This window comes from Emydura macquarii, unplaced genomic scaffold (assembly GCF_026122565.2).
Source record: "Emydura macquarii macquarii isolate MOO-44397 ecotype Brisbane River unplaced genomic scaffold, CSIRO-AGI_Emac_v2 contig_113, whole genome shotgun sequence".
Lineage (NCBI taxonomy): Eukaryota > Metazoa > Chordata > Testudines > Chelidae > Emydura > Emydura macquarii.
The window spans coordinates 918,715-945,439 of NW_027130250.1; the positions used below are offsets into that span (position 1 = coordinate 918,715).

The window sequence follows — 26,725 nt, forward strand, 5'->3', positions numbered from 1 at the left end:
AAATACCAAGAAATGTTTAACCCGCTGTCTTGAATGGTTTCCACCACCAGATGGTGATGCTGCTCTCCGCCAAAAGAAGCCGGGCAGGCCCCACAAACACCAGAACCACCAAAAGTTAGCTTCTATGACAGCTATGCAGAGACAAAAATCTCCTCTTAAACTTGACTAAGGGCCATGCCACAGTAACAGCAGCTCTGAGAGCATCAGGAGTCTGAAGATCCAGGGGAGGAGTTTCATTCCGAGCGATGGAGTTTCTGAATGAGACTCTTCTCCAAAGCACCTACGCTGGACAGGCCAGGCGCATCCCAGGCCAGGGTGTGAGTGCTGGTTTTGCTGCAGTTCTGTCTGGCTCCTGGCACTTGCCTGGGCTGGGGCAGCTCATACACCCGTGGAGGAACCTACTCTTGGTTTAACGTAAGCCCAGCAGCCAAGACAGACTATTTATTACCAGGTATATAAAGGGCTCACAGGGTCGTCATCTTTCATAGCTTAGGGCAGGTCTACAGAGCTCCCACATGGGGGAGAAAGGGTACACTTTACTGTGGCCCAGAGGCCCTGGGGGGCCCGGCCCAGGCTGCAACCCCCCATTACGGGAGGGGGCCCATGTTAAAAGTTTGTACTGGGTCTGAAAAAAGTATGCTTTGGCCCTGCATGTCTAGGCAGCATTTTGGAGCGAGCCTCCAGGCTGGGTCAACAGACTCTAAAACCAGCTGTGTAGACACAGCGTGGCGTTGCAGCTCCTGCTCTGAAGAGCACCACTCTCTCTAGACCTCAGAGCCCAAGCTGCAACTTCAAAGTGCTGCCGGGACGGCTATTTCTGTCGAACTGGCCTGGGAGACTCCCGCCAAAGCACCGCGTACCCATACCCCGAGGGACTAGAAAGAGACTAGGTGAAAAGCAGCCCCTCATCGCTAACCCCTGTAGGTCTCCAGTTCACACTTGCTGGCTTTACTGGCGCAGGCTTTGAACTACACTTATACTGAAACATGAGAACTAGGAGCCTCTGTCCGAGATCCTTACAACGTGGCCTTCTGGGGCCCATCTAAGCAACTCGGGCCGGTCCCATCTACAGCTTTATTCCGCTTTCCTCCCAACGGTCACAGGAGGGCGCACGAGAACACATTTCTAACGAGCCCGACAGGATCCAGAGTCAAACTGCACACATTTTTCCTTACCCCAGTGCACCTGATCTGGAATTTTGGAAGCCCACGGTTGTCAGAAACTTTACTGGGGTGCAGGGCCTGTTCATTTACGTTTGGGGTGAGCTGCTCCCTTCTCCCCGTGGCTGCTAGAGGGAGGTGTGGTTTCAACACAACTAGAAATGAGGTCAAGCTGCAAGATTTGGATCCAGGTTCCCAGCACTGTGCAAGCCCCCAAGCCAGATAAAATGTGGCCATTCTAACCAAGTTTTTTGGGGGGTTGATCAAAACTGAAACTCAAAACAACCCTCGAGGGTCGTGAAAGTCACATGCTGGGAACCAGCCAGTTTGCTTAGCTCCCAGTCAGAGCTATCTGGGGCAGCCTTGCTACCCAAGCACATCCACGTGTATAAGCCTGGGGTGTAGAAGTGGGCCAACTTGCATGAAGGGCCAGGAAGCAGAGATCAGAGAGGTGGGACCCCACATTATAACTACAGTGGGCGCTCTGCACCGGTAAATAGAACAGCACCCTGGCTAGGCTTTGTCCTAGAACACATGCCTCTAAAAACCACATGCTTCCAGTGCATGAGTTGAAGTGCCAGGTCCAGAGAGTAGCAACTTCCCACCTCTTTATATGGGTCAGTCACGGGCAGGGGACAAAGACACATTTGACCAATATTGTACATGAGAATCAGGCCCAAGGTATCATAAGTGGGGCGCCCCAAAAACATGGAGGGCCCTGAAATCGGTAGAGGGTTTGAAAACGTGGATCTTAACATCTGTGCCTCAGTTTCTCCATTCTGGAAAATGGAGAGGATGCTATTTACCCACCTCTGCGAAGGGCTCTGCGGTCTAGGGCTGAAAAGCACTATAGAAAGACGTACTAGCAGCGGCTGTTACGGCCACACAAACATGTCACAGTTCGTATCAGATTTAGCTGTACTGAAGGCCTGTGTGCCTCTCTGCTCCGAATATAGTTCCGGACTTCCTCCACTTCCTGACACACTAGCTGGCTGGCTGGGCAGCTCTGTGTGTTTCGAACTTGGATCACATAAACGTGTGTCACAGAAGACTCCGATAGCTATAAAAAGCAATCAGCTCTGCTTGGATGGCAGCCAGGTTGTCTGGGACTCCAGAACGCACCTGGTTTAGTGTCTTGGCAGGGCGGAGGGCCCAGGCAAGCAGTGGGCTGGCATGATGCCCATCAAGTGTCCAGGGAAACCTTGAGAAATGCTTCTCTCCCCCTTGGTCAATGAAAGGGATGATTATGAGAGGTGGGGGAGGAGGGCTAGGGGTTGTGGCAAACCCGCCTTAAAAGGAGTTTGGACAAGGAGGACTATATCCCACTCCAAAGGCGCTTATTATAGTCTCTAGGTAGCTCAAGGCACAGCAAGAGAACACATAGGAACTGCCCAGAAATTGCACAGAGTAAGAACAATAGAGCTGGCTCCAGGCAGCAAACCCAGGGCTTTCTGGTAACGGAGAGTGTGACCTTGGGGTGAGCAGGACTCCCGGAGCTTCTGGGTGCCAGGCAGGGGGTCCAGAGGTCCTGGGTAATGGAGACCCCGGGGATGTTCTAAAAAGTCCTTGCCTGGTTTTGTCATTTCACCGCATTTCACCTGCTGGTGTGCGGCTCCCATGGTGGGACCTGCTGCTAATTAGGCCTTTAACTGAGGGTGCAGCCATTGTCTGATAAAGCTGGGACCAGGGAGGTGCAGTATGACCAAGGATCAGCAAAGTAAGCCAGTGGGTGAAATCACGGAGGCCGCCGGTGGCTTGCTCGGCTCTGCTGTATCGTTGCAGCTATCTGGGCACACGTGACGCTGGGAAGCAGAGATGTTCTAGCCTACTAGGCCTGTCCTGGTTCAACGCCCCAGGGCCCGGGGCTGTCTCAGCAGCAGACCCCTGCATTCAGATGCACAAAGCTGCCAGACCTCCCAACCAGAGGAGTTACACATCACAGGCCAACTTCATCTTTGGTGTCACTCTCCTGAGAGCCACAAAGATACCCCCAGGGAAAGAGGCAGCCCTGGGAGATTCTGAGCAGCGGGTGCAATGAAACAAGGAAAGAGTCAATCACCAAGCCCTATTGAAGGCTGTGGATGAGGCAGCGATAGGCAGAGACAGGCCTGAGGACAAAAGGGAAAGCTGGGATTTTCAGCTGGTGGAAAGAGAGAGAGAGGCCCAAAGTCATCCCTGCTAAGCGTGACAATGGGGGAGCAACAGCAGATTTACTCCATCCTGTGCTGGGGGGTTGGGAATAGATTGGTCCCTGGTGTAAATTAGAGCAGCCCGAACTTGCACCCAGCTGCCCAAGGGCCCTATAGGTCGTTCTGGCCACAGAAGAAAGCTCCCTCCCCTAGGAATGCCCCTGGCACTGGGGGCGCCTGCGGCGGGTGGCATAGATCCAGTATCATTGACAGCCAGGGACAAGCCAGGGACAAGAGTATGAATGGGGAGGGAAATTTGGGTCTGAAGTGGAGTTGAAAAAGATGATTCATTGCTTTGGGTAAGCACACTCATGCTCTCTCGCACACACAGATATGCTTGGCGGAGTGGACATGGGCTACAAAACCTGTCAAGTGTAGGGCACGAGTGCAAATTCAAGTTGGACTGGCAGCAAGCAAGTGATAGTAGTAGTTCTGCCTTTTTGGTAGCCTGTATTCAATATATTTGGCAGGTCTCAGGACTTGTCTACAGGCAGAGCTGAACCACTTTAATTTGTAGTATGTTGTTAAACTAGTGCAAAAGGCTACGTGACATTCTTATTTCAGTTTAAACTGGGCTTATTTCAGTTTAGTTTAAAGTCAATCACGAACAGGTTTAAGCTAACCCTAAATAAGCCCCTCTTAAACGGACATTGGAGTGTCCACACAAGGGGTTTGCATTGGTTTAACTAAACTGGTTAAATTAAACTGATGCAAGATTGTGTGTAGACGAGGCCTGAGGCCTGGATGGATATCAATTAGGGCTGGAGACTAAATGTATATAATGACTTCTGCCTATTTTTCTGTTCGCAAATTATCCAGGAGCACTTTACAATTGCCTTAGATTTATTAATTACTGAAAATAATCCCGAGTAATTTTTCAAATGGGCGAACGTATGAGGTTCAGAGAGCCACAAACTGAGCTGTGCCGCTTAGTATTGATTAGACACATAGATCACATGGCATTGTTTCCTTCCCATATTGGATGAGTGTAACTATTAAAATCAGGTTTCTGTTGCTGATATTCATGTTGACAAATACGTCAAATTTGTTTTGCACACGTATTTTCTGATACTCTCTTAATACCAGGTAGTTCCCGGACCATTCCGACAAGTAAGCTGTTCACTGGAATATCAGCGAGAGCAAACACTAAAGGATGTGAACACCACCAAAGCCAACTCATTTATACGTGGAGATGGGCAGAATATTTTTGTAAGGCATTCATCCAGCATTACTGTAAAACCATACCATAAAACCACAAGGAAATAGAGAGAGAGGAACATCTTTTGGCTCGAGGGCCACAAATATCATTTTTATAAGCCTGAAAGGCCCCATCTATCAACTCATTAAAAGTGTACTGACGTAGACACCGTTAAGGACTACGAATCACTACGTATTTAAAGTAAACATTTGGATGCTACTGTGCTCGTGTTTACATTCACTATTTTACACCTACAAATTACTCACAGTACGTCACACACTCGCAGACGAGGCACTAGTGAAGATGGGTGACTGTCACTACACACTGAAGCACAAGGACTGGAAGCTAAGTCACGGTGGGTGGCCTGCAAAGTGCAGGCCAAACCGGAAGGCACTGATTTTTAAAGTCCTGCCCCTCCTCAAGCATGGTAGGTCCTGGCTGCTCCACCAGCAATGCCCATGTCCCCCCACTGCAGCCAGACAGAAGGAGTTCAACGAGGTGGCTGATTATTGTGGCATTATCTGTTTTTCCCTATCCATTGCCCATTAGAGAGTGGATTACTCCCTGAAGCGTGACGCTCACAGTTCACATCCTTTCAAACTTTTTCTTCCTCCACCTGTAGCTATGGCCATGCACATGAAATGGCCTGTGGGTGTGAGGGGCCTGGATGAAAATCACAGAGGAGGCCTGGCAATGGATGTGAAGCACAAATCTGTGAGTGACATAAAGATGTTTAGGGCATAAGAGAGAGAATATATTTATTATTTATAGGAGAGCTTTCCACCACGCTAAAGTTACTTTGAGTGTGGTCCAAAAGATGCACCCCAGGGTAAAGAATCTTGGATTCCTGAATTCTAATCTAGCTCTACCTCTGATCTGATCAGCATACCCCTAGACAAGTAACTTCCACTACATCCCATGCCTTGATTTCCCAATCTCTGCATAGAGGGCAGACTGAGGTCTAATGAGTCACGTTGCACACTCCTGTGACAAGACAAAGCCCAGTATAAATGCTAAGATGTGTTGCAATTTGTGACCTTCACAGGGAATTAGAGAAGCGACTCTCCTTTTTTGTTCCAGAAGGGTAGCCGTGTTGTTGTTTTTGCTGTATACGGACTGAGAGTTCTGTGGCACTTTAAAGACTAACAAATTTAATATTTGCAGGCATAAGCTTTCGAGAGACTTCAGCTCTCTTCTTCAGATGCAGTAATACAGAAAATAGGTAACACAGAGGCATCTTATAGATATCCAGGTGCATTGAGAACAATGGGGGAGGTGGAGTCGGGTACTTAAGACCTAATGACGACCATTGAGTAGGAGGGGAGAAGGGGTGAGCAAAGTAATTTACCTTTGGTAGTGAGAGAGCCATTCCAAGTCTCTGTTTAAACCCAGTTTGAATGTGTCAAGTTTGCAGATCATTTCTAACTCAGCCGTTTCTCTTTGAAGTCTGTTTTTGGAGGGTTTTTTGGAGAAGCACAGCAACTTTCAGGACAGAGACAGAATCCTTTTTAGGATGCATGTACCCTAAAAAGCAGAGTAGGCCCCCTTGTAGCAAAATGCATCATTAAACATTACCGCTTAGAGGACTCCTTGATGACCCTCACACCTATAAAAGGCAAGCCGGGCCCTGTTTGAGTTCCCCAAACAGGCTTTCAGAAATAAATTGGAACTTACCTTGCATTAGCTAAGTACACATGCAGCAATGCAACGGTTGCCTGAAAGCCAGAGGCTGGAGAGACACTGCAAAACCAGCCTCTCACACTCAGCCTTTAAAGGAAAGCATGCTAATAAGGCAGGCAGCTCAGGCTGTGATTGGTGAGGTGTGTGGCTAACAATCTGCGGGGGAAGCTGCTTCTTACACTAAGCCTTACAGAAATGTATCAGAGACTAGGAGACAGACAATCCTTGAGCAGCTGCTGCTTGCAAATTGCAACTGTAGGATCCAGTAAACTAAGAGGCTCCTGTTATCCAAACCTTTAACTTTTCATGGTCTGCAATTCTACTATTATTTGCTCTGGGATTTTTCTTTTGTCACTTACAGACCCATCCAGCCTGTTTCCTGGAGCGCTGGCAGTAAGAAGAGAGCTCTTTTGAGTGCTGCTAACCCTCCCCTTGCACCCCCAGGCACTCAAGTGTCTGGAAAAGAAAAGGATCCTCTTCTCTATTTCTCTTTTCCTTGCAAGACTGGGACTCATTGATGCACCCATTTCAGTGGTGTAACGGTGAGTAGCTGGTATTTTGTGTGTGTGAGTGTGCAAAGTCTTGTGTTGAGAGAGTGGTTCCCCTCCCCACATGGACACAAGCTGTGCCCAAGTTCATTGTGTTACATGGTGGGGTGGGAAGCTGTTCCTATTTATAAAGACAGACTCTGTAAACAAGATCCAAAGATATTTTAAAAGAGATTTAAAAAAAAAAAAAGTCTCTCATTTCCTTAGAGATCGGGAGTGGGAGAGAGCTGCTGAAATGGAGATGCAAGCTCAGGCTTTGTTTCCACTTTCCTCTTTGTGTTTGTGTGTGAGTTTAAAGCTGTCCTTGCTAGTGATTCTTGATGAAGTCAAAACAAAGTGACCCATTGTCCAAAAGGGACTCATTCGTCCAGTTTTATTAAGTTGATATGTATATGTACACATACACACACACACAGTTTTCTACCACATTGTTAAATTTAGTTATTCATGTCTGTCTGAGATTTTTTTTTCCTTTCATCCATTTGTGATTGGAGTTCATATTCAGAATTTGAATATGGTTAATTTGAATATGGTTAAACAATTGCTAGGATGAGGCAGTTCATTCACACAGCTTCCATTAAAAACAAGGCTCAACATCATATTGCTCTTACAGTTTTCAGCTTTTGTTGTGGCTAATAAAGATCAGCAAACCTTTAGGATCCAATTCCCCGCCACCCCTTAAATTAGATTTGGTTGTACGGCTGCTTTTAATTTTCCTTTACCAAAAAAAAGGGTATCAGTTGTCTTTAAATATCAAAGTACCTTTAATACAATTCTAAATAATTGTATAGAAATATTTCCAGTTTAGTTCTGGAAACTTTTTATTCCTTTTCTGCTGTTTCCCTAGTCTGCTTCCTCCTTTTTCTTGCAAGAGATGTTGTGGTTTTAATAGGTAGCAGCTGGTAAATGCTTTTTGTATGTATCATGATTAATTATAAGAATCCTTTCTTGGACCTACTCAAGCTTGGATCAATTATTTCTAAAGGCTTTTGTTCTCAGGCTAGTTTGAATTGCGTTTTCCCCTCCTTTAATTGTATATAGTTTCATGAAATTTAACTAACACAAGTCATTGGCCATGTGCTATGAAAGACAATGGAAGGGAAAAGGAAGGGGAGTGGGGAGGAGAATCAGTTTATTTCAAGTACAGAGAATCCTGCTTAGCTCCAGTGAATAGAAGCCAATTACTAAATTAATTTGCCATGCATTCATTTCTGATGCTGATTATAATGAAAATCCCTCTTTTAAGTGTCCACAAAATGGGAATAACCCTGCTAAAAAAGGATCCGAGACAAGGCCCTATATCTCCATTGAATCACACTAAATGTACGAAAATGATTTGAAGACAGAATCAAGTATATTCATGAGTGTTGTAAAAGAAAAAAACATTTTTATGACTAAGTAGTTCAAAACTGTGCTGGGAATTCTATCATTAAACCATAGCTGATTAACAAAGGTTGGCTTATTTACATTTCTGAAAGAGCTGCAGGCTTTGAAGTAAAATATAATGCAACCAGTGGTTTCCTTTTCCATAACACAACTTCATATATTGCCTCTTCTCATGCAGCTTTGGTGACAAGAAGCCAACGGTTTTGCCATATGTTAAGTGCGAACTTGCTTTGAGTGCATGCATTCTCTTTAAAATAAGATACGTATAAATAAAATGTTCAAACCTGAGTGTTTAAAGTTAGCCTCCTAAACCCATCTGTAAGCTCAGATATAACAGAGACTTGGGTGATAGAGGTTCTGAGCACCCAGAGCTCCCATTGGCTTCAGAAGTTGAGGTTGCTTAACCTCTGATAACTAGACCACTCTTATTCAGGAACCAAACCCTGGATTTAGGCGACTGACCTTAGGCTTGTGACTTTTGGGGCCTGCTTAAAGTTAAACATGAGCGTAAGTGTTGGCAGGATCAGGGCCTTCATGTGGTAAGCCTAAGCCCGGATGGACAAACTGACCTTTCAACATAAATCAGGTGCATTTAATATTTTGTCGCTACAGTTAACTTTTGTGTTCCAACGTCCATTATCGATTTAGAAGTATATAAAATATTCTGCTTCTTGCTAAGCTGTTTGCAGAATACTGAATTGTGTATTTCTATTCGGTCACATAGAGAGATGCCAGTGGGTAGATGAGAGCCAAATGAACCACTTACCTGTAGCTTTATGTGGAGGGAAGCCATGACTTGTGGACTGCTTGGTCCAGAGATGACTAGCTCGGAGGAATATACATACAGTATTTGGAAGCCTTCTCTCATCACAAGAAGAGCTGCACTGGATGTACAGAAGTGAAGCATGTACCCCCTTTTTTTTTTTATTGGAGTGGGGGTGGTGATTATTTTATGACCTGCTGAACTTCTCATTTCTCTCATTAAACAGTAAGTGGGGTGAAGCTAGCTCCAAGGCCTGCACTCACACAAAGCCCTGTTTCTGATCAGTGTGACTGGAGCCTTGCATCTGCACTGACCCGGATGGGGCCATGGCACCCAGACTCTTGCACCCAGAGAACTCAATGGAAGTCCTGCCATACAGCTGTAATTGTAAACGTAGGCCCCCAATCCTGCAAGGATTCTGCTGTCCATTTTTCATCTGTAGGCTCGTACATGTTTGGGGATAAAATCCTTCTCATTGGGATTGCTTGGGAGTGAATCTGGCACTGACACTCTGTATGATCTCATCCTAATATTTGTTAGTAAATGCAAACCTTGACAAGTAACTTTGAAGTGACAGGGTCAAGTGCTGGGTTTTTCCCCATTGTTTCCTCTTAGAAACTCTGAAAAAAGAAAATTTCCCACCTGTGCTAGCAAGTTTGGTCTCTTCGACCTCCGCAAACAGTTTTTTATTTTTTAAAATGACCTTTTGTTGCTTTTAAACATTGGAAATTTACATGGCTCGTCTCACTGCATCCTTGTTTTTAACCCAGGATCTGTCTGCACAGTTCTGGGAAATAGGTTAGATTGTTGCTGTCTGCTTGTTGTTTTTGTGGTGGTCCTACACAAACATTAGCTTCTTCTAAGGAAAATGGAGTATGGGTTCTACATCAGGAAGGGGGCTTTCCTCATCAGAGACTGATTGGTTAAAGTTCAAGTGCAGGCCTTGTCTATATACAAACATGCACTATTTTGCTTATATTGATGTAAACCCCTATCTGGACACTCTTATTTTGGATTAAGAAGGATTTAGTTAATTTAATCTTAAACCTCTTCCTAACTGATTTAAAATAAACCTAAGTAAATCACTCGTAATCTGAAATAAGAGTCTACGCAGGGGCTTGCACCAATTCAGCTAAGTTGCTTTTAAATTGGGTAAACCGATGCAGTTGTCCATGTGGACAAGGTCTTTATCTAGGCTAGGATTTAAAGGTGAATTAGGGGGAGCCTAGGTGATTAATCGACTAATTTAGCATGTGTTACAATTTACACTGCCCCGGCTAGACTACACTTTTAGACCGTGTTACATGACATGCTCTAACAACATGCTCTAGCTCTAAATCCTCTAAATACACGACATGCTCTAGCTCTAAATCCTCGTCTAGGTGAAACCTGCTGCAAAGGGAAACTACCTTAAAGTCTTGCCCACTTGTTGGCATTTCTAACTGGATCTCTTGGCTTCTACATGCCTGTTTTTAAAGAACAATGCTTGGAAAGTGGATGTATCTAAAATTAGCTGTGCTGTGGCTGGAGAGCATGCTGGACCCAAGTTCCCCCCTTTTTTTTTCAGAACAGCAATAGGGGATAGTCACTAAGCTTTTAGCCTCGTCTCTTTCTCCTAAAATTTCCCACTGTTGCTACTTGTAGGTTCAACTCCCGCTGCTAGTTCCAGTGAGAACCTGCGTTTAGAGGCACGTGTTCCAACCACCGTGTCACCCTGCTTGGACCAACTCTAGAGGGCAAGGTGGTGAAATGCCAGCCGCGAATGGTGCCTTTTGCACACTAGTATTCCCACTGCTGCTGCCACCAGTGGAAAATGTTAGGAATGTCAGGCTAGTGTACGGAAGAGCTTAATGAGAAGCCAGTGGTTTGAGAACATGAGTGTTGTAAGTTTGACCCCAAGCCTGGAGACAGAGACACAGGTGTGTGTTTACAGACATGTCCAAAGGGAGCAAGGACCAGATCCCGTCTACACACTGGAACAATGTTGGCATCAGGCCCCCTGACTCAGTCAAAACTAGGGAAGGCCTGTTAGGAAGCTCAGTCTGACACCATTAATGCGTAAGAGCTCTCTGAGGTCCCTCTGAGCTTCATAAATAAGAACCCAGGTACAACTATTATTATAGGGACTGCCCTTGCCTAGCTCGCCCTGTCTTTCTATGCACATAATCAAGCTAGTGGAAAACCTCTGCAAGATCTCCTATAGCTGGCTTTTCTTGCTCTTTTCTCTCGTTTTGAGTCTGCTGGAGGTTCACTTATTTATGATGGGGATTTTCCACCACATCATAAACGAGTGCTTAATTAACCACTTCAGAGGCTTGCTCACAAGCCCAGATCATCTTTAGATGACTAGCGATAACCTGCCCTACAACTAAGCCGCTTGCAACTGCCTCAGGTGTTTGTTTTAAGTTGCCCAGGTGCAAAAATGCTCTTTAGAGTCAACGCTTTCAGGGAGTCCAGGCAAGAGAGACCATGTGCTGGGAACTGAACGCTCCAGTCCCCAGCCAGAGGGGAATCCAAGCTCTTTGAAAACTGTCTGGAAGCATGATAACATGAACACATGGCTTGATATGACTTACCCAAGGTGACACAGTGAGTCTATGACCGAGCTGAGACTCGGACCTAACTCATCTGCTTCCTAGTCTAGTGGCTTAACCACTAGGCCATCCTACTTCTGTGTCACCAACAGGCCTCAGTCTGCCAGAAGGAGACGTTTCTTATAACTGGGCATCAAATTCTGTCTGAAAATCTTTATGCAGAGCCACTGCTAGGGTTTAGTGGCTGGCACTTTGCAATACATGCTGAAAATATCTCTCTGCTTCCAAACAGACTTCTGCCGGGTTACGTACTTTTATTTTTTATCCTGTTTCTTATGTATGTATGGCCTATTATTATCATCATTAGTCATCGCTCTTTTTCTGGGTGACTTCTAGCGGACCCTCCTGTATCCTGTAACAGCTGCTTCACTGCCTGCATCCTTCATGAGGACTCTTAAGTTCTATATGGCCACATGGATACCACCATGATGTCATTGTTTTAAATGGGTGACTTAACCATGTTTGGATAATTTCTGATTAGTTTCAGTCAGAACAGTGAAAAGAGACACTTCTCTCCAATCTCTTGATGACCTGGAGAGTAGGATGCTAGCAAATGTGGAGTACTGCTCTGTGGCAGTATGGTAAGAGAAGGGATACAGGGCTATGTAGGCCTATGGGCTTTTTCAGTCCAACAGGAGACTAGATAAACCATGTATTCTGATATAAGAGGAGGCAGGATATTGCATTAGATGGGTCTGTCGCAGTGGGACAAATGCTGTTTCCTATTGTAGTGGAACAGATCACTGGTCTATATAATCTAGTATCTATCCACCCTTACACAGGAACAGACCACTGGTCCCATACAGTTATGTACCCTGCTTCCTGCCATACCAGATTTGATCTCTCTTCCATCAGATCCAGTGACTACTTAATGCTTCAAAACAATATAGAAAAGATGCCCTATAAAGCTCCTAGCTAGCAATACACAGAGGTTTGTGGAGTTCCATTCCTGACCCCTGGAAGGATCAGTTTACACCCTGAAGCATGAGCTTTGAAAGCCCTTATCTTGGTTTGTATAACTACAAATGTTAGTACTGGACATATAATTATCCATCCAGCCATAGAATTTGACTCTGACCCTCCCTGCAGAAGCAATATAAGTAGGGGTTGCAGAATCTGGCCGTTTGAATGTAAAATATTTAGGATAGGAACCTTGTCTTCATATGTTTACAAGCATTACGTATGCCTTCCCTGCTACAGAACTAATAAATACGCCATAGGTGGGGATGTCTGGGGCTTCAGAATAGCAAGAGCTGAACGTTGTTGAATAACTACTATTTATTAACTAATTCATGGTACATCCGTAGCACTTTTCATCCCAGGATTGTCCAACACTTTGCAGCTGTTGATTACGTAACCCCCACAAGTCTCCTCTGCAGGTAGGGAAGCACCGTCAGACCAGTTTTAACGGATGGATAAAACAGGGGCCAGGAGAGGTGGGGTGACATGCTCAAGTTCATACCGTGGATCCATAGAAGAGCAGGGAGTAGATTCCCAGGGTGACATCTTGGTCCCACTGAAGTCAATGGGAATTTTGCCACTGAATTCAAGCGGGCGGATTTCACTTCAGGAGCCCTGGCTCCCAGTTCCCTTCTGCACTCATACTCCCCTCCAAGAGATGGGAATAGAAGTCAGGAATCCCAGCTCACAGATCCTTCCCTATTCACTAGACACATGCCGCTATCTCCATCTGGCTGTAGCTCAGCTTTTCTGTGCCTCCTGCTTTGCTCCTATGGGAGTCTGTGGTTGGGAGGGAGATGGCGTTGCTTTAGGAGCATGCAAAGCATTTCTCCTGTGACTTCTGTGCTCATGCGCCATTGTACACAGCAGCTCCACCATTGCCTTTTTCCCCCCTCTCTGTTCCCAATGGCAGAGGGGAAATTTCACCCTATTACCAGAGCTGTGGGCAGGAAGGGGAATTTAATTGGCTGTAATTAAAGCCTTAAGTGTTTCTCGAGGCAGGTTTTAATGAGATTCAGCAGAGCAAGGACACAGGGTGCTGGAGCGGAAAGGGGAGGGGAAGAGGCACTTGAGAACACAGATGGGGCCTCAATTCAGAGACAGCTGTCATTTTAAACTCCCATTTGAGCATGATCTAAAGTGAAATCAAAGCTCCCATTTTCACAAAGTCAGCATTATTTCGATATGCAAAGACAGTGCCTTTTCCTGGCAGAATCTTGCTTTGCAACAGCTTCCAGGGGAGTTAGTCTGCACTGGCTTTGGGATTTTTCCCTGCCGTCTTCTTTGTTTTACCTGCCTCTCTCTCACCACTCCTTGAATTATTGGGTTTTTAATCCCCTGCTGTGCCATTGCCCTCCTGCCAGAGCATGTGGTGCTCCATTTAGGACTCCTGTGCTGGTGCCTCTGGAATAGTAATGGTGATGTTGCCCTTGGCTCCAGTCCCAAGTTAGGTCCTGCGAGTTTTCAGAACTTAAGCCTATGAATATAATTTGAGTAGAGATGTAGAATCCTATCCTACCTTCTAGCACCAAGATGACCTGCAGGAGGAGTGCAATGGTGAGTATATCTGGGTGCACGTGGGCATATTGGGCCTAATTCAAAGTGCACTGAAGTCAGCTGAAAGAATCTCGTTGACTTCACTTGGTTTTGGAGCAGGCCCATTAAGTGTGCCCCCACTCTAAGCTTGGAAGCAAGAATTCATCCATCCTCCACTAGCTGTGAAGAATCTAGTCACTTTCAGATTCTGGCTCTTGTGCACAATGCTGGAATGACACATGCCAACTGTCCCTAGGAAGAGAGCTTTATGCATTTCTATGGAGATAGAGAGAATGTGCCTGGTATTTCTTCCAAATGCCTGGGTTTCTGGCTTTGGTGCTTTTAATCCAGGATGCTGAAGGAGGAGGATCATTTTTATAACAATCAGTTTCCACTTGGATTGAGAAAAGCATGGGTCAAAAGCAAATGGGCCGTGTCCACCTTTGCTTCTCTTTTGACTGACAACACCTGTAACAGAGAAGCACCCCCCATGCTGCGGGACTGCATTGTAGTGTCTGCATTGTTGATGCAAAAGTAAGGACTTTCTCTACCCCAGAGGTTTGCATTAATTCCAGCTATCTGCGTAGCTGCACCAGAGCGAACCACTAGTATAGACAAGCAAAGCTGCTATGTAGCTTGTAAATTCTTTGGGACCTGGACTCTCTCTTTTTTGCTCTGTTTGTACAGCACGTGGTCTCTGGTTGGGACCACTAGGCGTTGCCGCAATACAAATAATAACTAATAACAATAGTATTTGCACTGGGGGAGCTAACCTCTGCTTGGAACAGAGGGGAGTTGCATCAGTGCAAACGGGCTTTTAGCAGTTTATCCCATCTAAGCTGGGGGTTTTCACCAGCTGCTGAAATCAGGGCAAATCCCCGGTGCAAACAAATCTAAAAATCGACTTACAGGACTGAAATCACTGGCCTTGGAGCTCAGGGGGAACATGCTAAGAACAATAGCACGCCAAGAATCCCAAGGAGGTAGAACAAAGGTGGCCTTCAGCTCAGGCAATCCCCAAGGAGCCCTAACAAGTCTCAAGTCTCCCAAGGGAAGGTCCCAGGGAGATAAAGTCATTGCATTGAAGGTGGGGCAATGGTCATAAAAGGGACCCTGTAAAGGAGACATAGCAAGGATATCTCTTCTCTCTCTCTCTGTGCCTGCATGCGCGTGCTATCTCCAGAGCAGGGCTCTTCACTTTACAAACCACAAGATGATGGTTTGGTTTTATTTTCTGCCCACTCTGCTATCGCCTTCTGAGCTCTAAAAAATCAGCCTGGGCTCTTCCTGCTCCTGCAATAAAGTTTCTGCAGTTGGACGGGATACTCCCTAGTGGATGCATGGGGCAGAACAGACTCCAGTTTGCTCTCCTGTAGCTATCTGGGCACTGATGGGCTGTGTGAAAGCGTGCTTTGAGGCAGTGAAGTCAGCAGCAGGAGCTCAGACTAACAGGCAGCAGAGAGATGCTGAGTGAGCAGAAGTCATTTCTATATAGGGTTTGTCTGCACTTAGACTGTGGCAGAATCTGATTTGTATTTGTTTATAATTTTGACAGATAATAATCCATGGTTTATTTTTAAGCTTTTTATATTTTTATCCATTTTAAATTTTCACAATTGTGGGCAATTTAATGAGGGGAGGGAGGTCAAAATTATTTAATGATAGTAAATGTTGAGATTCAAAAAGTTAAAGCTTTGTAAACTGTAAACACAAACTGTCAACATCACGTCAAAATATACCAAGTAAATCTCCTTAAATCGACTCCGACCCATTCTTACTATTTGTTCACTAGTCCAGTGATAACGAGCCTAATTCAGAAGTCTAGGTCACTGGATTTTGTTCTCTAAAAAGTTCTCAAACAGCATTTTCTTACTTTGCCTGTCTGTACATTTTGATTATTATCGATGGAAATAATTTTTCGTTGGTTTATATGTGTGCGATTTAAAAAAAAAATCTAATCCTTCCAAACCTGTGCACACTGAGTGTGTGTGTGTGTGTGGGGGGGGGGGTGCATTCTTAACTCAGGTGAATTAGTTCAGGTTAAAACAGCAGTGGAGACAGGACAACATGGATTGTAATGCAGATTAGCAGTTCAGGTTCAACTCCAGGTTGCCCTATAGGTTTAAACATGAACTAGTAATCTGCTTTGCTGTGTCTTCACTGCTTTAGCTAACCCAAATTAAGAACACACCTCTCTTTATCTCCTACAGATACCCATAGTCACTTTTTTCTGCATAGCTACCCATTATGGTGCATGATGGGGCTGAGGAGAATCCAAGGGGATATCTGTTCAGTGGCTGGAGTCAGGATTAGCCAGGTTCCCCTCCTTCCTCCACTGGACCCAGAGAAGGACACAACAAATGCTGCAGAGGGTTACAATTGCACTGTCTGTGCCCCAAGCAGAGAATTTGGGGCGGGAGGGTTGCATTTCTCTTAAGAAGGATAAAGTTGACTATCTTCTATTTTCTCTCTTCCTTTCTTTATTCTAAAGGCTGCTTCTTTCTCTCTCTCTCTCTCTCTCCCCTGAAGGATGCTTCTGTGGTTTGGGGCTGATTTATACCAATAAATCGTGCACGATGCCTCCCATCACCTTCCAGGATCTACCGCTGAATATCTACATGGTCATTTTCGGCACCGGCATCTTTGTCTTTGTGCTCAGCCTCATCTTCTGCTGCTACTTCATCAGGTGAGCTAGGGACCCACTGTGCTCTGCATGCACCTGGGGTCAGAGATGACCTGTGCCTGCCGGGGGCGGGGGGGTGCCGTGAGGCAGAATGAGGGCAGCCGGCTTCAGTCTGTGAGCATGTATAGTACAAGCCAACCAGCAAATCTGGGGGAGGGGGAGGCACACGTGACCCTGCATGCCCCCACATGCATCGCCTCTGCCAGGCATGGAAGATGCAGAGGAGCCTGTCTATCAGCTGAAGCTTACCTCAGGGCTCCAGCCTGGGAACGTTTCACCCCAGCTGGTGTCAGGGAGCTGGCTGGAATTTTGTTAAGTGAAAGCTAAGATACTCACTAATCACATGACTCCAGGAGCCCTGTAATCTGATGGCAACCATTTGTCAAGAGCAGTCGTGCCAGCTCTTTCCCCACCAAGGAGCAAACCATCAACACCCTGCCAGGCACAGAGCTGGGCACAAAGTGATTTGTGTTTTGGGGTTGCAGAGCTAGGGAGGGAGGAAGAGACCTGTTGCAAACCTGACCCTTGCATTGACACACTCCAGGGGAATTCTGCAGATGGCATCATCAGAAAGATCTGGGACTATTTTTAGAAGCTTTTAGTGGCTTCTCTGAAGCAGCCTGTCGCCTTCATTCGTAGTCTGAGATCTGTTATTTTTATTAAACATATTAGAATAATGTCATCTCTTCTGTGTCGCTAGAGCCCATCAGCCTGTCTTGAGCTTCATGGCATGGTCAGTGTCACAAATCCATGGGCATTAACCCCGTGTTTACCCAGGCCTAGCACCGCTGGGAGGGATGGAACGTGGGAGGAAGGTTGGGAGAGAAAAGCAAGAAAATAATCTGGCAGGATTGAAGGTTGTTTGTTTTTTTCCCCTTCCCCCTAACAAATCTAGTATCGAAGGCTGCTTCTGAGCAGCTCGTTCCCTTCTGTACTTGGAGGCTTCTGCTGTCATCTGACACCTGGTCCCTCCATCTTTTGGAACAGCCGCCGTTAATGGCCCAGTACACTGTTCTTGTATGTACCATGCAGACGGCTAGAAATGAGCAGCTTCTCCTGCTTCAAATAAAGCCTCCGAGTAACACTGGGGAGACAGCAGAAGGGAAGGGCTGTTTTCCAGTGTTAATGTCTACCAGGCAAACTCACATGCTCACGCACAGAACGGCTTGGACATATGTGTGCTTGGAATAAGGCCTGGGAATCAAGACACCTGGGTTCTTTTCTGGAGTTTGCCAGTGTTAGACAATGGGTAAGTCATTTAGGCCAATTTTCTTTCTTTTCTTTTTTTTTTCTTTTTGGAAAAGCAGCCTCTGATTTTAGGCAGCCCACTTTGAGATCTAAGCTGCGTCTGTGTTGGCAAAAACGGGCCAAGCGACCCACCCTCTTCGCCCACTGTTGTGCCTCCACCCAGAGTAGCAACCCCAGAAGCTGGAATGTAGATAGGCTTGGGCATTTTCAGCACCGTATTGTCTAGCAGTGCTCTCAGCAAACTGCTTGCCAGTGCCTCTGCTGTTTATTTCCGTAACCTGCTGGGAACCATTTGCCAAGAGCAGTCCCCCCATTTCCCCAAGGAGCAAACAATCGACTCCCTGCAGGGCTCCGAGCCAAGCCAGGATCCTGGTCTCTGCAGAGCTCCCTCGAAGTAGAGGACTGGTTCTGAGCAGAGCAGGAAGTGGCAGGAAGGGGGAGGGGGGGGGGTCTTATTATTCAGGTGACCAAGTTAGACAGATGCATTGTTTACGGGGGAAGGGGGGAGGATGTATCTTTTCATTACCCTCCCCTGTTGAAAAAGGCTATTTTTAAACTCTCGAGTTTCACAGAAGCTGGGATTTCTAGAAAAGGCTGAGTAGACTGGGCAAAATTGAATTCATTCCCCCACTGCTGGGCCCTATCCAGCTCTGCTAATGCACTGCACTTCTGCCCTGAAGCACCCCCTGCTCTTCCAGCCTGAGACCCTGTCCAGTTTATCTTTGCATCTTTCTCCTGATCTGCTGCCCTTCCACCCTGCTATTGCAGTCCTGGGCTCCCCCCGTCAGACTCCCCGGCTCTGCTGGTGCCCCTCAATCTTGCAATTGTAACTTGCTGCAGGGAATGGATCCAAAAGGATCTGTCCTTTGCAAGGGAACTATCAGACCTGCAGCAAACGAAAGCTCCCCCAACAGAGGGGGAGTCGGTCCCCTGCCTCGTTCTCATGCCCAACAGCTTCTGGATTCTGCAACGGGCTCTTGGCTCTCACAGGCTTGGATCTAAGTCCCACCCTGCCAGCAAGACCTCTGTGGACACAGTACCCTGGGCAGCTGCTATCTCATGCCAAGCGGCCATGCACTGCACTGCTCTGGAAACAACCTGACCTCCACCCCCAGCTGCTGTCTCGCTCCAGTGATTTAGTTGTTATTATTCATTTAAAAAAAAAAAAAAGCTGTTGGGTCTGGAGGGACTTGGGCTTTTTACATGAGGGTCCATGAGGGACTTGGGCTTTTTACAGCTTGGAGAATGAGCCTGGTTGTCTGTCTCTCTGGGCCGTGTGCGTGGGGGCATGTGGAAAGGCAGGCTGCCCAGGAAATTGTTCTGGTCGATTGTAAGTCGTCCCTGCAGCTGCTACTCCACTCCTGCTTACAGCACATAAAGGATGTTCTGTGTGTGTGAGGGGCCCTTTTCAGGCTTCTGCTGCGTAACCTTCACGGGGAGGCTGGGAGTGAGCTGAGCCTCTGAGAGGGAGGCACGAATACCACGAGAAGCACCACCGAGATAAGCATACAGCCTCCTGCCAATCATGGCCCGCAGCTTCCAGTCACACAAGGAGAAGGCTCAGTAAGAACACCCAGCATTTTGCTTTTTCTATACCCATGTGTAACAGTCTGGCAAAGATTGTGCAGTGTCCCATCCCTCCACCCCATATCTGAGCCGCTAGAAGATAACAGCCTACTTCTGCTACTCCCTGAGTTACTCCTTTAGTTCAAGTGGTAGAGGTCTGTGCTGGATGACAGCGGGTTCAAGCCCTGCTGTTGACCACAGGGAGGGGTGCATTTTCATTTTTTCAGCAGTGATTATTCAGTACGGGGAGGCCAGGACAAGCCATGTAGTCCTGGCTTCCATTTCCAGTTCAAGCAATGGATGGGTGATTTTGTGAGCCTAGCTCCCCGAGCAGCTTGAGGAAAGCAGCTACAGCGACTTCCCGGGTTCAAAGGAGGGCAGCAGGTGTGGGCAACTTGGGGCTTGATGCACTACAGCCGGAGCAGCGAGAAGGCGCCGGGTGGCCAATTCTGATGTAGCCCAGCCCCGCTGTAATAAAAACAGATGCCAAACAGGATCTCATGGAGGACCAGGTGCTCCGTCCTGTCCTGTCCCCAGGGGAATAAACTCCCTGTGCATAAATCAAAGCAAGAAAGGAACACATTGGAAAATAAAACAAGTTTCTGTGTAAACGGGGAAGAACTTTGTCCTGATGGGGCTGGGGCATGTCTTATCTGTCCCTACCACACACTCTTGCCCACCCATTCTCCCTCCTTTCTACCAGAGTGTGTATAAACCAGGCCCCTCCCCGTCTGTGGCTGGACGCAGCAGGCAAACAGTTTGCAAGATGCTGGCAGTGCTAGGGGAAGAGAAGCACTGATTATAGACACATCTTGGTTGCTGGGGTAACAGACTTCCCAGGTTCCTGTGGTGCTCAGCACAGATAATGCAAAGGTATCCCTTAGCCAAAGAGAGGCTTTTCCATGAGAGCGTCACAGGTGTGGGATTGGTGGTGTTTTCTGAGCCTGGGGGGCAGGAGAAACAAACAAAGCCACCCGTTGCCTGCATTGGGTGGGGAATCTCTTTTGTCACCACCGTATGTAATGTTCTACTGGAGTTTTGGGGAAGTGCTGCCTCCCTCCGGCTCCATCCTCAGTCTGAGGCCGGGGCCAGCCCGAGCCGCTGCTGGTGGGTCGGTGGAGCTCTGGAAATACAGTGCTTCCTGGAACGCTCCCTGCTTCCTAAGTGAAACAATTGGGGCCGCAGGCTGCCTGATCTTATCAGGCCTCTGATTCCTGCTGGTATTTCGGGAGACGCTGTGCTCTGTTCAGCAATGAACTTGCCGTCTTTGGACAATAGCAGACTAGTGTCCTGAATAAGTACCCTCCCTGCTGCAGCTTGCGCCAGCGGGTCTCGGTTGCAGAGGAGTGAAGGGACATTGTCTCAGTCTTATTTCCAGTCCTGGCCTACTGGTCCAAGCACCTATCTGGGAGCTGGGGACACAAGTACTAGTGCCACCTCAGAAATTGCTTCCCATCTACGGCCTTGGAGAAGACACTGAGGCACAAGTTCTCCAAAGCGACCACTGATTTCAGCTGCCTCTGTTACCTGAGACACCTGGGGCCTGACTTTGGTCCTCACAGCTCTAGCTGAAGTCAGCGGGAGATGCAGGTGCTGGTGTGTCTGAAAACCTGGCACCAGGCATCTCACACTCCCCAAAAGGGGAACTCTGCAAATCAGAGGAAGATTCTGAAAATCTGAGTTTTAAATAACCTTATTGGGCCAGCTTTATCAAAAAAGCTGGCCCTTCATTGTGAGTATTCAACACGCTGCGGCACCCATATGTCTTACTGTTCCTGCCTGCTGGCTGACCTTCCTTGAGGGGGATTAAGTGCCAGTGTGAGTGTCTGAAACACTTCACAAATGCTACTTCATGATTGAATATGAAGGGTGAGAATCTCAGCTGAGTTGGTTTTTTTTTTTAACAGATTTAAAGAAATGCAGGAATTCTTTTTTTTTAAATATTGCATATAGTGGTGAAAAATTCTGGACTGACAGCCCCAGAAAAGGCTCATTCACAGTGATTGCAATGGATTTTGCACCATGAATAAACCTCTGTGGGTTGGTGTCCCTTAATAATAAGCTTTGTCCTGAAGTTTCCATACAATTATCCTTTGTTTCCTTAGTCGCCCTTCCAGGAGGAGCTGGAAGAAGGGAGCTCATTCTCTTTGGTTTGTTCAGTGCTTGGCTTCTCTGCTGAAACCAGAAGGAAGGGGGCCAGTCAGTGAGAAACAGGTGGCATTTCTGTTTGATACAGACACCCCTCAGACTACAAGCCGGACAAAGTTCATCTCTTAGAGGATCCCAAACAGCCTTCAGGAGGTGATGACTTTCATGATCGACTCTCATCCTACGGCGCCCCAAGCCAAGCTCTCTTCACGCCTGCTGTGCAGTTAGGTCAGATTTGCATCGACAACATAAAGCAGGCTTGTCTCCGATCGTCTCATGGTCGTGCACAGGGCTTTGAGGTCCTTTCCTGGTCCTCTCCAACTGAAAATTCCCGTATCCCACAGGATCACTGGAGTCAAGTGAAGGGCAGAGTGAAGGTGGTTTGGGTGCGACTTTGGGCCCAGATTCTTAAAGTTCTTTAGGCATCTAACTCCCAAAATCAATGGGAGTTAAGCACCTAAATACCTCTGAGGATTTGGGCCACGCTAACTACGGTTGGCTTGGGCATGAGGGAGGGATGGGTAGTGTGTGTCTGTGGGGATGTGTGTGAGAGAAGATGTATGTAGGCTTTACACTGTTTTACCTTAGTTTTGTGGGCTTGCGCTTTATATTCCAGTCCCTTAACTGGCTTCCACAAAGTATGTTTTATGACAGAGTATCTTGTTTTTCCCTCACCAGCAAACTTCGGCATCAGGCGCAGAGTGAAAGATTTGGATACAAGGAGGTAAAGTCTGGCTAATTTCTAATTAGCTCTGTAGAGTTTCAAGTCAGGCCTGTGGTATTTACAAGCATGTAGATTAGTGGGGTGGGAGACATGCACCTCTCTATGAAGAGTTTGACGGCCACCCTTTTCTATGGGTCAAAAAGCCATCGATGGGAATAACTTGAGGACCCAGAATGCCCAGTCCTTCAGAGTAGAGAGACAAGTGGTGCATAGGATGTGAGACCTTAGAAAGACCAGTGCTGAGGCATGGCTGCGTATCAGGTCTGGAGATTCAATACCCAGGCTGGTTTAATCCTGGGCTGTCAGCTTCAGGAATGCCCCTGAACTGAATAAAGCACCAAAACAAAGCCAGTGCCGGGGGAAAGCTAGTCGTGATTACAGTGGAAATCGTATACAGCCGGGGAATACATCCGGAGAGCCAGCTGCTGCCCTCTGCAGGGAAAGGACCAGTCACTGCAGAGGCTCTTTGTCCAAGGTCAAATGGAACAAAAGGATTTTATTTCTGGGGAGAAGAGGAAGGATCTGTCACTTCAGGCTGGCCTGTTACGTGAGGGGCAGGCCCCATCCACAAAGCTCTGCCAATGTCCCTCAGTGCTGACGTTGCCATCTGCCCTTCTATTCCAGGCCTGATCTCCTCCCCACAGCTCTGCCAATGCCTCTCAATCCTGATTTACACTCCCTGATATTCCAGCTCTGGGACCCCTTCCAGTTCTATCAGTGCTCCTAAATCCTGCTCTGCTATTCCAGGCTTGGGTTCCCCCCACACAGCTCTGTTGATGCACCTCAGGCCTGACCTGCAGCCTGCCCTGTTATCCCAGTCCTGGGCTTATCCCGAGCTGAAGCTCAGACTGGCCGAATTGTGTATCAGTTATTAGTTCGCACTGCTCCTGCTTGTGCTCTGCCTGCTGTCTGGATAAAGAGAGGCCCGCTCTCTCCAGCACAGAGAGGCTGACAACTTTCACAAGCACATTTGCTTAGTTGAAAATAACACCCCGGTCATTTTGATAACTGCTGCTGATCCTCGTCTGCCTGCTTGTTTTCCCTTTTCTCCTGCAGGTGGTTTTGAAAGGTGATGCGAGGAAGTTAAATTTGCATGGGGTAAGTACAACATCTGCTCTGATTTTTTACCCTGAACTTTAAGAACGGGGTGCATGGGATTGCTGCCCAGTCTGTGCCTCGTTTCTTTCCACTTTTGTTACTGAAGGACAAGTGAAAGGTCCAGGAGGACCTGAGCCATTGTAACAAGAGGGGACTTCGAGGTCAGACAAGCATTCACAAGCCCAGCGAGCTCAGCTTACCTGCCTGGAAGGCAGTATGGCCTCACGGGTAGGGTGTGGGCCTGAGTCAGGAAGGGTGGGCTGTATTCCCACTGCGGCCACTGATTCATGCTGTGACCCTGCACAAGGCCCGTTTCATGATGATGATTCTTTCTGAGGGTAACTTGGGTGGCTCAGGGAAACAGAGATGCTCGGTAGGCCCCTGCCTTTGCTGAGGCCGCCTGTATCGGACGGCAAGCACCTTCCTTCCGAGAGCTGCTTGGCTGTGTGAAATGAGCTACGAGTCCCTCCCAAGGAGGCAAAAGACAAGTGGTGCTGACGGGCCCCTGCGCTAGGTGAGCGTGTGAGGCTGTTTCTGTCTGGCATCTGCGGTGCCTGTGGGTGCGATGCTTTGTCCTGCAGGCTCATTCCTCCCCCTCTTTCTGCCTCCCCACAGCAGACCTGTGCCGTCTGCCTGGAAGACTTTAAAGTGAAAGATGAGCTGGGAGTGTTGCCATGCCAACATGCCTTCCACAGAAAGTGAGTAGCTGCCAAGGACAGCCTGGGACCTGCTCTGTGCCCCCAGCTCGGCACGCGGCCCAGTTGTTCCATTACACCTCTCGTGATTGCGACTGGAGAGAGGCCCGGCCTATGCCTCGCACAGCTCCTGGGCCTTGCCCCCTCTCAGGATAGCAGATACCCAGAGCAGCACTGAGCAAGCTGGATAATAATGTGCATGAGTCACCTGGCTATACCTCCTTGCCTTCTGGCTGTATGCGACGCCAGCTGGACAGGCTTCCTCCCACGAGTAAGGCTCAGCCTGCCCTTGCTTTGGGGACTCACATCTCAGCCGGTGTATGCTGGCCAGGAATAGATTTAGGCTGGAAATGAGAAGATGGTTTCCAGCCATCAGAGGAGCGAGGTTCTGGATCAGTCTCCTCATAAGAGCAGTGGGGGATAAACAACCTGACTTGTCTTAAGATGGAGCTTGGTGAATTTAAGTGGGGTGAGACGACAGGGTTGCCTGCGATAGCAGGGCCTGGACTTGAAGACCTGGGAGGTCCTTTACAGGCTGTAAGACTGGGTTCCTAAATAAGCACTTGCAGCTGGCACCTTTGATCTTCTGCAGCCCCCTTCCTCCCCCTCCACTGCACGAGAGGGAGCAGGGATTCTTGACGGAGGCAGGGAAGCCGGATCCCATAAAGGGACTGATCCCATTTGGAACACAGAGCCCCATAGCTTCCTCCTCCCCACACAAAGCCCTTGTTCAGAGAGAAGCACTGCCTGGGAAGAGTGAGGTACTGTGGGGTGGGAGATTGACTTGCGTTTTACCCCGTTTCTGAGCACCAGAGAGGGACAGAGGTAAAGCTCTCCCCCACCTAGAGCCTTCTCACATGCTTGGGGATCCCTTAATGAGGGGCCAGGTGGTTACATGCAGCAGCATGTTGTTAAGCAAGGGAGAGAATGGGAGGAGAGTGGACAGATGGGCCTAGAGAAGAGAACAGACTCCCTTCCCATCGGGCTGGGTGCGTGCCAGTTGCAGGAGCCTGCTGGGTTGCATGGGCCCATGATGTCATGTTTGGGAGGACAGGAGTCAGAAGGGTAATGGGCTCATCTGTCCTAAATGTACCCCCTCCCTCTCTCTGTTTCTCGGCTGCAGGTGTCTAGTGAAATGGCTGGAGGTTCGCTGCGTCTGTCCCATGTGCAACAAGCCCATCGCAGGCCCCATGGAGCCCCACCATGGCATTGGGACTCTCCTGGATGAGCTGGTGTGAGGGCCCCTTTTCTCCCCCATGAAGCCAAACAGCCATCCAGACAGACCATTTCCTGGTGATCTCTGCACTTAATCCCTCCACCCACCTCCCCTGTGGATTGCTAAAACAGCACAGCCTGTGATGCCTCCTGCCATGGGCATACAGCCCTCTCCTAGCCCCCGGACAGATCCATTGCCCTGAGCAGAGGAGGAAGGCAAGTTGCATCCCTCTGAAGCACACAGAGGAGGAGGAGGGGTTTGGCCCGATTCTGGTGTCATTGGGACCTGAGCATCACAATGTGCTGATGCATGAAGGGCCTGGGAGACTAAACCATGCACCTTCCTGGCTGATCTTGCAGGGACATCTGATTTCTTGGCACCAGGCTTCTGAAACTGGATATTACTCTCTGAGACCACTCAGCTGGGGGTGGAAAGCCAGGCAGCAGCCTCCTCCCCACTCCCCTGGGGACTGTGGTTCAAACCCACTTATCACTGCTGCTCTTAACAGGTTTACTATAACCCTATTTCAAAATCAGAACCTACATTTAGGGCCTTAACTCTTCCATAGCTCCTTTGTAAAGGCCAAAGCTTTAACTCTGCTACAGCCAGCCAGGGATTGTCCCCTGACTGCTGGAACCACAGCACTGATTTTTATCTATAGCCCATTGATGGGATCTCTTTGTCTTAAAAAACTAAGTCAGTGTTTACATAGGGCTTGAATAAAAACAGAAGTTGCAGAGGGCACAGTCATGTCTGATGAAATTCTGTTAGCAGAGCTGGACCATTGCAAAGATGGGAGGGGTATTTAGGGACCGAAAGCTGTGTTCTTGGGAAGCAGGGAAATGCCCCAGGTTAGCCATTAATATTCCTTTCTTGTATCAGGCTAGCAAGACCTTTTGGCAGCTGGTAGAGATGGTTGGGAGATGTTTAAAATACAACGCTCATTTTTAAGAAATATTTTTAATAAAAACATGGGGCCTCTGTTTTTGTTTTTAAAGTCAACTCTCAGAAATTTCCTTCTGGCTTGGAGACTGCAAAACAATACACTGAGATCTTCTGTTTTGTACATTGAAAGTGAACTGACATTGTTTGCATAAGGCAGAAAGTTTGGGGAGAGGGAGTGGCTGATGGGTGGAAAATCCAGTCCAGCTTCCCCCACATTCTTGCCACTATATTGCATTGTAAATAGTATTTTTGTATTACTTTCCTGACTGTCTCAGGCTTCCTGCACACCCCTGGGGAGGGGAGATGTACAGTTTTATGTAAAGTGATAATTAAACTGAAGCCATCTCCTCTAAGTTGCAAATGTTTGTTTCTGGCAAGGGCTGTCTGG

General features: G+C 47.6%; 1 protein-coding gene across 1 annotated transcript; it reads left to right on the forward strand.

Annotated features, from left to right (window-relative positions):
• The first annotated feature begins 6,739 nt into the window (after nucleotides 1-6,739).
• RNF122 (ring finger protein 122) lies at nucleotides 6,740-26,679 on the forward strand. The gene is made up of 6 exons (XM_067543816.1): nucleotides 6,740-6,769; nucleotides 16,544-16,700; nucleotides 22,338-22,383; nucleotides 23,440-23,481; nucleotides 24,097-24,179; nucleotides 25,300-26,679. The coding sequence occupies exons 1-6, from the start codon at nucleotides 6,745-6,747 to the stop codon at nucleotides 25,412-25,414; spliced, it is 468 nt and encodes a 155-aa protein (XP_067399917.1). The 5' UTR covers nucleotides 6,740-6,744; the 3' UTR covers nucleotides 25,415-26,679.
• Nucleotides 26,680-26,725: the final 46 nt, after the last annotated feature.